General features: G+C 40.8%; 3 protein-coding genes across 3 annotated transcripts in view; 1 reads left to right on the plus strand and 2 right to left on the minus strand.

Moving 5' to 3' along the window:
- Positions 1 to 14,132, minus strand: part of LOC134804822 (uncharacterized) — a 470,867-nt gene that overhangs the window by 309,588 nt on the left and 147,147 nt on the right. The window lies entirely within an intron of this gene.
- LOC134804792 (myotubularin-related protein 9) overlaps positions 1 to 14,132 on the plus strand; it is a 312,849-nt gene that overhangs the window by 75,829 nt on the left and 222,888 nt on the right. The gene's annotated exons all lie outside the window — the stretch shown is intronic.
- Positions 1,877 to 14,132, minus strand: part of LOC134804737 (uncharacterized) — a 111,644-nt gene continuing 99,388 nt past the window's right edge. The window contains exons 7-11 of the mRNA XM_063777939.1: positions 13,082 to 13,250; positions 6,925 to 7,051; positions 4,688 to 4,852; positions 4,494 to 4,576; positions 1,877 to 3,367 (exon numbers count right to left, since the gene is read on the minus strand). Of these exons, the coding sequence (XP_063634009.1) occupies positions 2,644 to 3,367; positions 4,494 to 4,576; positions 4,688 to 4,852; positions 6,925 to 7,051; positions 13,082 to 13,250 (1,268 nt within the window). The 3' untranslated portion in view covers positions 1,877 to 2,643. The remainder of the gene's footprint in view (positions 3,368 to 4,493; positions 4,577 to 4,687; positions 4,853 to 6,924; positions 7,052 to 13,081; positions 13,251 to 14,132) is intronic.

Here is a 14,132-nt window from a genome sequence, read left to right on the forward strand (position 1 = left end):
ACACTGTTTTAGAGAATATATGTGACGTTATCTATGAAAAGGAACCTTATTGTCGCCATTATGAACTATGCTCCGATATTATAAATGCAATGCCGCGCGACGCTGTGCGGCGTAAGCGCCATCGACAATAAGGTCTCTTTTCATATATAGGTAATGCCCCATATTATGAGTATAGAGTTTAGAACATACTCTGAAGTTGTGTACAGATTATTAATACTGAAACATTTTTGGGCGGGAGTATTTCAATTAGCTAAGTACCGTTTCATAGTAATTACCTACCTGTCATATACATAGGTACCTGAATCTAAAATCTACTTTTTGTAAACTAAATTTTCGATTATCGTTTCTTCTTGGTTCTACTCCGCCTGGTTTACTAGTTATATTTTTATAAACATAGTCAGGTAAAAAAAGAATCTAAATATTTTTCCAAACTTAATGCCTCTTTAAATGCCAAAATGACGAACGAAATTAGTCTACCTATAATTCGGTTCTACAACAGGTATTAAGCCATCATAAATCCCCTTTTCCCACAGCGATTTTCGCACATATGTAATTTACAGATATAAACATAAAACGTTGACGTACTTACAACTGTCGGCAACAGAAATAGATCCTTTGCCTCTACGTACATCTCTTTGCACTCACTACTTATTTAAGAGCTTGCTAAAGTAATTAGAGATGCGTTTATTCTCAGACCTTACATTGCCATTGCTCCCTGAAGTTTAATTAATGCTTGTTGACCTTACATTAAGTGAATTATCTATTCAAAACATAATATCTGCTATCCTGTATTCAGCACCTGTAGACTAGAGTCATGCAAGACCTACCTTATTTTCGCCGTGATCGTAAATATTACAGCGCTGGACTAATGCACGTGTAGGTAAGCTACACGGGTAACGTACGTACCTAGGCATTTTAGCTGTGGTGAGGTGAGTGCGAAATAATTAGTTTAGCGACCTTAGCGGCGTTCGATAACGAAAATTTTAATAAGAACCTACACGGTCTTGTGAAACGTATTATGTCCTTGTAGTAGCTCGTATATAAAGAGCAGTATCTACACCAATTATAAAAATTTAAGGCGCCTATTAATCACTTCTTAGTAGTACTTAATCACTTGTTATAATGTATTATCTAGTTTTTCTTAACTATTAGGTTGTATTGGTAGGTTTTGTGTTCGTTTCAAAGGAACATTTAACGAACTTTTCTATTTTACCATTTCAAATAACTATTAATAGTTACTCTGTGTAATACTCACTATATCTCGGCGTGATGTTCTTGATATTTGCTGCTTAATAATATTTATAAATTATTTTATTCGTTTATTATCACGTCTACATTTAATTATTTAATTTGACACAGCTTTATACGTACTTACTTGTTACTTCACTATCATCATCGAGTCACGAAATGATACGTATACACTTACTGTGTCATCCAGTCGTTATCAAAAATATTTGTTATTATGTCTTTAGTAAAGTAATAATTCTGTGCGTGTTTATTGTACCTACTTGCTTAATGAGTTCACGTGGCGATGAGGCGAAATGGACGTACATACTTTTATTAGTGACTCTCCGCGAGACCAGGTGTCTCATGAAACAACATCCGTTCTGAGGGCCTACCGCGAACCACGTTCAACGTGTTGCTTCTCTGTCGCACAACCCGTTGTCGGTATTGGCTCGCGTCGCGAGCGAGGGCCCAGGGCTATAACCGCGAAACTCGAAGTTCGCAAATTGCGGGCATTTTTCTCTGTCACTCTTATTACGCCTTCCTTGGAGTAAAAAAGAAAGATCCCCGCAATTTGCGAATATCGGTTTTCGCGGTAGCCCCTCTGACACGCTCGCTCACAGACAGACACATGCCCGGCAGCAGCTTCAGAGTGTCGGCGTTCACTCGCAGACATCGGTACCAACTCGAGGGGCGATTAATGGATGGAGCAATGATATGAGAGATTCTATACGATGACGGATACATTATGCATATACATACATTCAATTACTAAATTATTACAGTAATCTTAGTAGGTAATCTATCTACAAATAAATATGAAATTATTAAAATTCAATGAAAACCATTAAAATAATTTGATATGCTTAGTTTGAGACGTAGATTAAATAATATATAAATATCTTATTAAGTTAGTTAAAGAAACACTGGCAAAGTGTAGGTAAGTTGCTAAATATATATGACAACTCTATCTAAATAACATTAATAAAATGCGGAAACTAGTCTATACGATATTATTTTCAGCATGACTTTTTACATGCTTTTAAGATACGATTAATATACTAAAAAGTTAATTGCACAGTTCTGTTGCGTAGTTGCTACTGTCCCTAGAGCGCGCAGGCGCAGCCCGCCTCGGTCCGTCTCCGTCCTGTGCCGACCACTCACTGGTGTGGGTACCTACGCAGGTGAGATGAAGCGCAGTCTCTTCTAATCCGTAGTAAAAACGACTGACTCCAAGATCAAGAGAGGAAAGAGAGTTCATCTGAACACGAGAACATTTACCGGAATATTGAACTATTAGTACCGTTTTACCGAATTTCACAGTGTAATTTGTTTACGCGATCTTTGGTGTTCACTGTAGGCAGTAATTGATAATAAAAATTAACGACCGTTAACTACCTAGAGGCGGTGTCCGTCGGATTAAATAGAACACTCGTCACTGTCCCTCGCGTAGTCGTCGTCGTCATCGGGCGCGCGCGCGCCCCGCCGCACCGAGCCCGCCACCACTCCCGTGTTCACCTGGCTGAACAGCGCGCTGCGGTTGAGGCGGCCCGGCTCACGGTGCGGGCTGAGTCGCTCCGCCACCGCGCGCTCGTAGTTGTCCGATATTTTGTTGACGCCGTTCACGGGGCTCGTCGCCTTGTTGCCGCCCTTGCTCGGGGAAGCGGCGGCTTTCGCTGTGCCCGCCTTATCGAACAGCGCTCCCCCTGTCGCAGCGCTGTACGGCGGCGGGTCTTTCGCGCGCGCTCCGCTCGAACCTCCTAGTAAGTGCGAGTAGAGAAAACTGTTGTTGCCGCCAAATCCGGCGTACCTGTTGTCCGTTTTTCCGTTTACCATCATTAAGCTTACTGGTTTTTCAGGGGGAACAGGTTTTTCTGGAAGGTGTCTTTCGGATACACCATCTTTGGGTGTGGGTTGGTTCGGCCACCGGTCGGCCGCGCCGATAGTGTATATGGAGCTGAGGTTGACGTACCCGGGCGCGGCGGGCTGGCGCGGGCGCGCGCTGCTCGTCGCCGCGCCCGCGCCCACGCCGCCCGACTCGCTCGCCGTCAGCTCCTCCACGCTCGACTCCTCCACCGCGTCCGTGTTGCTCAAGTCTTCTAGATTAGGCGATAAACAGTCTTCATCCGTCTCATCGTATGAGCTGCAATGAAATAGAATGTGTCGTTCACCAAATCGTGTATAACTATCAATAGAACCGTATGTAAGAATGGTTATTGGTTTATAATATTTTTCCTTTGTTAGTGTTGCTACATGCCAATGAGTCTCAACATTATTTACAAACAAAAGCGTTCAATGTGTTTGTGTCAAAAGAAAGGCATACATTACATATTTACAAGGGTACTGTGTTTTCATCAGTAAGGTAGACAAAGAGCCTCAAGCGCAAAAGGAGCGAAACGCTAGATAGATCAATGGGAGGGCCGAGCGCGCGGCGGCGCCGGCGGCGGAAGTCGCGTGCGCACAGACGGGAACTCCTTGCATTCGTATTAAAGCTCACTGTAAGCGGTTGTGGTGTGGGCTTCAAGAGGAAATCGACTTGAAACTCAATGCAGTAAACGTACACAGACACTGCAATTCACCAACACTTTCTTACCCTAGCATAGCCAGTTCTGTCTTCCTCCCTGATGAAAGAAATTTCAGTGTAATAATAAACAAGAATACATATTTTATAAAAAAATATACTTGTATTAAAATGTATATACATAATAATATATAAATAATGGAGATGAAAATATCTGTGGAAAGTAGTTATATAAAATGAAAGGGTAGATGTATTAAATTTATGATATTGGTACTGTGTTAAATATAAATAGATAGATGGTTGAACGTAAAGTAGTCAAGTTGTAGGTGAGTATGGCGCTCGAACACAGTTTGATCTGTACGCTTGTTGCATTCAGAAAATATCGGCCACATACACACAATCCGATATCTCAGAAGGTGCCTATCCGTATGGACACAAGTGCGGAGCGGACTCAAGATGCTTCAAAAATGCTTTAAAGTATTCTAAAAGTACTATTGTGCGTCATTACAAAGGGCTTCTATTCTAAAATTCTACTTTACCATAGCGAACTGATATTTATTTGTAAAGCTTGAGTCCATTAAGTCCTGTACTCCTGCACAACTCAAAGAAACGAGCCACACATTTCTTTCTCTCGGACTCTTTCATTATCCTATATAATTCCCTGTTTATAGTAAAAAAAGGCAGTGATTATTTTGTGTGTAATACGTAAATTAAAAACTCAATACTAAAGGTGATAAAATTTGCTTACATTTGATCCTGAGCATCACTGCCGCCTTCTTCTGCAACCAATAGTTCGTACTCCTCCGCAGCGAATCTATCCCACTCGGACATCTGGGAACATAGCACGTAACATAATCAGTAAGTATGAGCACAGTACGAGTAATTAAGTAGGTACAATAAAAGGAAACATGTAGGTACAGAAGGTGAGGCAACGACGCTCACCTCGGAGTCTGCGTCGCGTTGCGTCGCGAACGGGTCGCGCTGCTCGTGATCCAGATACTTCTCCAGGTTGAAGAACGTGTCGAAGAATATTGGCGTCAGCTTACACCTCTTTAGATCTGACAATGTGATCTTTCCCTCTACAGTCGGGTGCACCATATCGAGCATCTGAAATTTTAAAATCATGATTGCATAAGGTATTTACTGTTCGTTATAAGTTATAACCTACCTATTGATTTTTAAGTTACCGTAACTGCGGGTTACTTTGACCAAAATTAATCAAACTTTTTACAAACGCGTCTGCCATTTCTACTGTTATTGATATATTAGAACGAAATCAAGTTTAATAGTAACTTAAGGATGTATTCATATTCAATAAGTTTACGCATAAAAAAGAAAAATACACACGTATAATTTTTTTTTATGTTGGGCCAATGTTGTTTATAAGGGAGGGCTAATATGGTCCAAAATGATATGGTCGTAGAAATAGCATATTGTGTGCATATTTGGGCCAATGAAAGTATGTACAACGTAGTGGTAATAAAAACATAACAAGAAGTATGTGGTACTAATAAGAGTATTTTTATTGAAAACATCAACAGAATTTCGACCTCTAATTCTAGACAAATAAATCTACAAAAAAAGTATTTATAAATGCGATAAACACCTTTTCTAAGCTAAAATAATCAATTTCTTTAAGCAAAGAAAATATGCATGGCAATAATCGAGCTACTTCTAAGTAACATTTATTACTTAACTTAGATGGTTTAGTATTTTTTTTCTGTCAGACTTGACCTTGATAGGAGATCAACGTAATCATATAAATTTCGCTTATACGTAATCCAGTCTCATTTTAAAAAACAGCGTTTATTTCAACTTTTTGAGACTGCTTTTACTTTTATGGGCTGTATTTTCTGCAAACCTGATGATGTTGCGTCTGTCAGTGATGAAGTACTAATGGAGACCCCGGCAGGCACATTTATTTTTTCATCGTTTATTATTGTTTCTACGCTTGTGTCACATCGAGAATGGTGCAGTTTTTGAATAGAAATCTCAGATATAAGATCATTGTTGATGACTCGTTCCTGGTTTAGTAATCTATCCAGCGGTTCTTGTTTGTGTGGAGGATATATTGCAGTCTTGGCTCAGGGCCAATGTAGCCCGAAAAGCGGGATAAAGTATACCTCCTTTTAATTTTGACAAATATCTCTACTCAAAGTTAATAAATCTTTATTATCTTAACATGGTTATATTACTAAACACATAAATGACTTCAAAATATATATATTAAATAAATAAATAAATAAATAAATAAATATTAGGGGACATCTTACACAGATCAAACCTAGCCCCAAACTAAGCAAAGCTTGTACTATGGGTACTAGGCGACGATATACATACTTGTATAGATAAATACATACTTATATACATAGAAAACAACCATGACACAGGAACAAATATTAGTGTTCATCACACAAATAAATGCCCTTACTGGGATTCGAACCCAGGACCATCGGCTTAGCAGACAGGGTCACTATCCACTAGGCCAGACCGGTCGTCAAAGGCAGTGTACTTACCAAAAAACAAAGTTCTAACAGAAAGTTTGCAGAGGTATTTTTGCTCAAACTCACGTGTCCGCATTTCGAGTATGACTGACAGGTATGAACATGATTGCGAGACCAACCAAACAGTGGTCAATCGGGCGCTTACATTGCCAGCGGCATTCAAAATAAAATGAGGAATTTCGTAAGCTAGGTCAGTATAGAATTGTTATAGAATTATTTGATGTCATATATGTGCCTGTACGATAAGCAGTAATAGATGTTTAATGGTGGCGCTGCTGTGGAGTATGCTGCAGCAGCGCCACCTTATAGTAAAGCTCACAACGAAGCTAGTGATATAGATATTTTTTAAACTAGTCTAGAATTTTATAGACATTATATAGATATTTTCTTATATATTTATATTAAAAAAAGCCAAGGTGGTTCTGCTGTGGAGCATGACGTAGAAAAAGCACAGTTGACTTCAAAGGGTCCGTTCAATAGACGGGTCTTAGGTACAGTCACGGATTTTAATAGTTTAGCCATTTAGGGGTTTCTGTACATTAGAAATTTTATATCATAAGAATTTAAGTGGAATTTAACAACCAAATGAGTTGAAACCCTTAAATGTTTCAACAATGAGGTATTGATGGTGGCCGTATTAGTTAATGAACGCGGCGGAGGGCTGAGGGAGCAGACCTGGCACAAGCAGTCGTTGAAGGGCAGCGTCTCAATCCCGATGGCTTCCATGCGCTGCATCTGCTCCTCGTAGAAGTACTCCAGCTCGTACATGGAGAGGTACCCGTCGCCATCCATGTCCATGCACCTGCACTCAAGATAACTGGTTAGGTACCGTACTTAACTGCTGTACTAGGTAGTAGTTATAATTAAGTAAGTACTAAAATTAGGTAGTAGAGGGAAATGAAGAAAGCGTACGTGAAAAGTTGTATGGAACGATATAAATACATTGTATAACCAGTGGGGTGACTTTGGTCATTTCGGGCACTCTCGGCTCCGTTCGGGGCAGCGTTGCTACGAGCAATTATATGGTTGGCAAAACTTGACGTTCCTTTGCGTGCACAACCACAGATAAGATAATTACTTGAAATTTGACAACCCTAAATAGCCGAAAGGGATAGTGCCATACATTAGAAAGGGACGACATGACTCGTCCCTGAATCGCTGTCAAATTTCGGTTATGTAGGAAGTGTCATTTCTGTACGGTAGTACTATTATTTATTCTATGGTAATACCTACCTACCTTTTTAAAGGTTTTTAAAGACTCCACTGTCCGTCTGTCTGTCTGTCACCAGGCTGTATCTCATGAACCGTGATAACAAGACAGTCGAAATTTTCACAGATGATGTATTTCTGTTGCCGCTATTTTAACAACAAATACGGAAAAAGTACGGAACCCTCGGTGGGCGAGTCCGACTCGCACTTGTCCGGTTTAATATTTTAACAATCCTATCAGTTTCCGAAACTAAAAGTAACTAAAGATAATTTAAATACCTATTCATGTAATATTTATGTGCATGATATATATACTCTCCCGGCCGGTTTCGACCACGGCGACTGTTTCAGCTCCGTTGTTGTATGCGTTCGTGTGCTCGCATATGGCTCGCGTAGCCGATTTTATTTGCGAAGACCCGTGCGCATGACGGGCAGGAAAGCACACCATTGACGTAATTATACCTAATAGCCGCTGGTGGGCGGGCCTTCAGCTCATCCCGTCTGATATCGAGTTCCACAAGTCGACGGGATTCAAAGTCATTCGTTTGCTTAAAGACGAAAGATCTCCATACAGGGCGGTCGGCTGCCTGCTTCTCCCACAGAAGCGGGTCAATGTTACAGGTCTTCATGTGGCGCTTAAGCACATCCTTATACCTGAGAAGTTGCCCGCCATGCTTTCGCTTGCCCTCCTCCAGCTCCGAGTAAAAGATGCGCTTAGCCACCCGACCCTCTGCCATCCTTGAAACGTGGCCGCCCCAACGAAGTTGTCGTCGCATAATATAAACTTCGATCCCACCCACTTTAGCTCTTCGCAAAACTTCGGTGTTCCGTACTCGATCGGACCAGCTGATGTTCAAGATTTTGCGAAGACATTTTAGGTGGAATCGGTCTAAAGTGCGGATGTGACGACGGTATATGGTCCACGTTTCCGAAGAATACAATATGTTAGGAAGCACAACAGCCATATATATGGAGATCTTTGTCGCCAATGTCAGGTCATGTGAACGGAAGACCTTTCCATCCAACTTACCAAATGCCGCAGCAGCGGCACCGATTCTGATGTTTATCTCAGCGTCAAGGTCGCACGTAGAAGTTACTGTGCTCCCCAGGTACCGGAACTTATCTACCTGTTTCAGCAAATCCTCCCCAAGTCTGACAGTCAGTGTCTCGCGACCATGGATGTCTAATGACATTACTTCCGTCTTTTTGACACTGATTTTCAGTCCAAACTTGCAGCAGGAATCGTGAAAGTCGGTCAAAAGTTGCTGTAGGTCACCAGGGGATTCCGCAATGAAGCACAAGTCATCCGCATACATGATCTCGGTGATCACAGCGTACGAGACCTTAGTGCGAGCCTTAAATCTGGCCAAGTTGAAAAGACTACCGTCAGTGCGGAAACGGATGCGAATTCCATTCGACGAGCTCTGCCTCTGCAAGACTTCACGGACAGCCACAGCAAAGTAGAGAGCAAAGAGTGTTGGCGCTAGGACGCAGCCTTGCTTCACCCCACAGGTAACGGGGAAGAAGCTAGACTCTTCGCCATCCACAGCAACGCAGCATTCCATATTGTCATGCAGAAGTCTCAGGAGTCGAACGAACTTATCAGTGCACCCTAACTTTCTTAGTACTATCCACAGAGCTTCACGGGGGACACTGTCGAACGCCTTCTCAAGGTCAACAAAGCAAAAGTACAGCCTTTGTCCCTGTTCCCTGCTTTTTTCCTGCAGTTGACGCAACGAGAAGATGGCTTCACAGGTACCCCGATTAGGACGGAAGCCAAACTGTGTTTCCGGCAGGATCTCTTCAGAGAGCTTTATAAGGCGGTTCAAGAGAACTCTGGCAAAGACTTTTCCAGGAACTGAGAGAAGCGAAATACCACGGTATGAGTTGCAGTCCGCACGGTCACCTTTGTTCTTGTAGAGGGCCTTAATTCGTGAAAGTTTAAAACTAGAGGGAACATGTTCTTCCTCCCACATACGAACAAAAAGTGCCCAAACAGACGAGTGCAACTTCTCACCTCCGTACTTCAGCAATTCACCTGGAATAGAGTCAATACCGACCGCACGCTTATTCTGCTGCTGTTTGATGGCAAGAACTACCTCGTCACGCGATAGAGGCTCGTCCAGCTCTATAACAGTGGAGAGCTGAGGTATTAAACTAATGTGCGATAGATCTGCTGTACGATCTACATTGAGCAAAGCGTTAAAATGTTCAGCCCATCTGTTCAGCACATCATCCCTAGTTTTCAGAAGACACTCACCATCGACTGACTTCAGCGGTATCTTAGCATGGGAGTTTGTGCCGATTAGCTTTCTGACCTCCCCATAAAACTCTCCGAGCTGGTTTGAGTCAGCGAGCCACTGCATATGACGAGCCTTGTTCTGCCACCATCTTTCTTTGGTTTCACGGCATAGTTTTCTCAACTCCAGTTCACTACGTCTAATATCTCCATCTCGACGCTCTCTTCTATGCTCTCGTAGGAGACGACGGTGTTCGTGCAATGCCTCTGTCAGAACACTGTCATTTTTGTCAAACCAGTCCTCATTTTTACGGACTGCTAGACCAAGCGTAGTTTCTGCTGCGACCAAAATATGAGAGCATGATATTGACGGCTAAGCCAGGACAAGCGTGCTCTCCGCTCGATCACGGTCTTGTAAATAAATCATTTTCCAAGTAAGTACAGTTCTACTTCTGATATCGTTAGTAACAAATACTAGTCTTCTCTCTCGTGCTTATAGACAATACAGACAGTGATACCTCTCTTCATTTAGCTGATTTGGCTGTATGTGGTAGGATTGGTAACTTAAATAGTCTAAGTTACGAATGCTACCACAACCAGCCATATCTAACAAATACGTAATGATGAGATGTGGGATGCCACTGGGGATACCCTTGTCTTTCTTGACAAGCAGCAACCACTTGGCGTAGGACATGCGCTCGGGCAATTATATTATGGAAAATTCAACAATGTCTTGTAGATTATTGAATCTTTTCAAATCTTGTAATCTCAACCAAATGTTTATGGAGCCCACTAGAGTGACTGCTACTAACTAGTGCAACCTGTATAGATAATATTTTTCCTATTACTAAAAAAGTTATCAGCAATTCAGAATCTAGAAAGAATGAAGCAAAGTTTAGTTCAGGCGCTACCGTTTTTGTCGGTTCTGGCCTTGAATGTCCAATTTTCCAAATGCCCAGTCCCCGTGCGTCCAATTCCTTGAACGACCAATCCCCGTATGTCTAATTACCTGAACGACCAATCCCATTGATGTTACTTGAGCAGTTTTGTAAGAAATTTACTAGAGTTAGACCAAGATAATTCTGCAACGATTTTGATAACACACGCAGTGCAAGTGTTATTTTAAACGTCAAAACTTCTATGAAATTATGACGTAAGTATAAATAACATTTGCACTAGTTGCACTGCGTATGCTATCAAAATAATTGCAGAATTTTCTTGGTCTAACTCTATTCATTCACCAGTCAAATCAACATGTAGATACAGGGTCAACCAAAAACGCGAGCGCAGCGAGCGCGAATTTTTTGTTGACAATATCGCAAGGCCGGGTACCGATCTTCACCTGGGCCTAAACGTCCGAAGTGCCCCAGTGAGGCGAACTTTCATGCGAAGTCAAAGCCGTGCTTCAGGCTTCAGGATAAGTAGTTGAGCACAGACTCCAACCAATGTCCATTGTATTAAAAGCGAGATATTTCCTTGAGCGCTGGTGGCCTAGCGGTAAGAGCGTGCGACTTTCAATCCGAAGGTCGCAAGGTACAAACCCCGGCTCGTACGAGTGAGTTTTTCGGAACTTATATACGAAAAATCATTTGATATTTACTATTTGCTTTTCGGTGAAGGAAAAACATAGTGAGGAAGCCGGACTAGTGCCGATAAGGCCTAGTTTACTCTCTGGGTTCAAAGGTCAGTCTGATGGCAGTCGCTTTCGTAAAAACTAGTGCCTACGCCAATTCTTGGGATTAGTTATCAATTGGACCCCAGGCTCCGTGGCAAAAATTCCGGGATTAGGCGAGGAAGATGATGAGTTTTCTTATTATTCCTTTGCCCTGGCCCAGTAACATGCGACAGTGTGCTATCTCATTTACTCCGATACAATTAGACAGTGTGCGCGTTATAGGTATTAACAGCCTCTTAAGACTGCGTCGACCGTCTAGTGGCGCCCTCATTAGTGGAATTGTGTTTTATAATAAACCAATTAATTTCTGTACCTATACATGAATCAGTATATGTAGGTACATATTAATATTGTTGTCCTACTTATTCCCCAATTTTTGGTCTTTGTCACATAGTTTAGTTTCATAGTACGAAGTACCATTTCGTAAGTTTCGGCCCGGCCGAAAGGTTCGGCCGTTTTTTGGCCGAAACCGAAACTACAGCCGAAACATGATTTTTTGGCCGAAACTGGCCGAAACCGAAACCGAAACCGAACCTTCGGTCGGACACTAGAAAAAATGTGAAATTCATAATATTAATACTAGAAATAAACATAAGCTCGCAGTGCCCTTCACTCGGCTCCATAAAATTAAAAAATCATTCATGGGTAATTGTGTATAGATTTTATAATAAACTTCCAAACCATATTACTGAATTACCTATTAACAAATTTAAGAATTATGTAAAGCGTAAACTTATTTCTAAAGCTTATTATACCACACAAGACTACATGAATGATAATACAACGTGGGATTAATTGATATTCGAAATTATTATTTATTTAACACTTTAAACTCTCGCGTTTTGTACACATATTTAATTACACAAACGGGTCTACCGCGATATAATTTCATTGTTTTTACCTTTAATTGAAATTAAAAAACACCCTAAAAATTTCAATCGTGAGGACGGGTACAAATTATCGTCTACTTGGGGACCAGTGATTCAAATGTTGAAACCAGCGGATATATCTTCGGACCAGTGTACGGATACTGTGAGTGTTGCGTGTCGTGCCGTGGACAATAAACATTAAACTTTAACGGGTAGCTGCAATTTCTTTGTCTACCCCGAACATTTTTATAAACTAATTTCGGGTAGTTTAGTGGTGTTTTATTAATATCTCCGTTGACATTTGTTGGGACGTCAGTCTTTCCGTGACCACAGCTGGTGCAACTCAGCTGAAACGTCGGAATTAAAGGTAAAAACAATGAAATTATATCGCGGTAGACCCGTTTGTGTAATTAAATATATTATTTATTTATTAGGTATATTTGATTATTTATGAGAAAATGGATATTCCGATGTATGTACTTCTTTTGTTATGCTTTTGACATTTAGATTTAATTCTAGAAATTCTAGACTAGTATTTTAGAGTCTGTTCGGAAAGAGAAGAGTCGTGGAATGTATTGGGCCCCATACATTCCACGACTCTTCTCTTTCCGCACAGACTCTATATACATTTTTTTTTGTTTGGCGATTTCTTTGTGAAATTCTTAGTGTTAAATTTGATCTGTATAAAAATCCAATGTTATTATGGAATAATATTAACATCAATAAATTGCTCTAATAATTAGATTAAGATTAATAACGATTCATAAGGGCTTGTTGGAGCCTACATGAATAAAGTATATTTTGAGTTTGAGTATATAATCAGTGGGTCGTGTCGGGTACCTGAACCAGTACTCGATGGCGGTGGGGTGCGTCTTGTCCTCCTCGGCGAGCAGGAACCACACGAACTCGGTGTAGGACATGCGCGGCTCGCCGTCGGGCGTGAGCCGGTTCTGGCTGCCGCGCGTCACGCACCCCGACAGTACCCGTTCGATCATACGACTTGACAGCGCTGGAACACAATTGTGAATTACGGAATAGCTACAAAATTGTGGGGCTAACATATTAATTGCGTTGGAAGCTCCGGCCCGGTCATCCTTTATGACGACTTGTGCTACTACAAGCAGGCGTAAAATCTCTTTCGAAAGAGACTTCTGATATGATCTACATCTTACTTTTAGCGTAAGAACTATTATAAAATCTGTGCTTTGAGGCAAACAAAATACAATGAATCCTGGTTAAGTGGGACCTGGATAAGTGAGAAACCTCTATAGCTGGGTCTCATGGTGCGGTCCCGACACCTTAGCACTGAATTACCTCTATTAGTGATTAGTGAGATAAAACGAACCTCTATAACTGGGATTAGTTGTTGTGATTTTATAGTCACATTTAACTCTATAATTGAGACAGAGAGTGTATTTTACCTCTTTTACTGAGACTATATTTATAAGATTACATTTTCCTATTTGTTTTTAGTATTTTATAGGAATTGACCTCTGTATCTGAGATAACGTCAATCAATGACCTCTCTAACTTGGACTTTATTGATCAATTTCCGTAATCTTACCAACTCTTAGTCTATCCACAAATTCCGCATTTGCTTAATTGTGTCTAAACGACTTCAAGTTTTATTTAGTTACTTCATGTAGTTAAAACTATCGAAACGAAAGCTGAAATCTTGATAAGTAACACGAATAAACAAATTTTCATTTAATATATTTCTAAGACGCAATTAAGTCCGTATCAAATTTAATTTAATTTTAAAATATCTATCCTTTGGAGAACCATTCAAAATAAATGCAAAGAAATATTTAAACAGACTTAAAAAATATTTAGGGACAAGGATTATTTTACCTTATTTTTTTTAAAGATAATTATAAAATACCTTATTAAC

This window comes from Cydia splendana, chromosome Z, assembly GCF_910591565.1.
Source record: "Cydia splendana chromosome Z, ilCydSple1.2, whole genome shotgun sequence".
NCBI classification, from domain to species: domain Eukaryota; kingdom Metazoa; phylum Arthropoda; class Insecta; order Lepidoptera; family Tortricidae; genus Cydia; species Cydia splendana.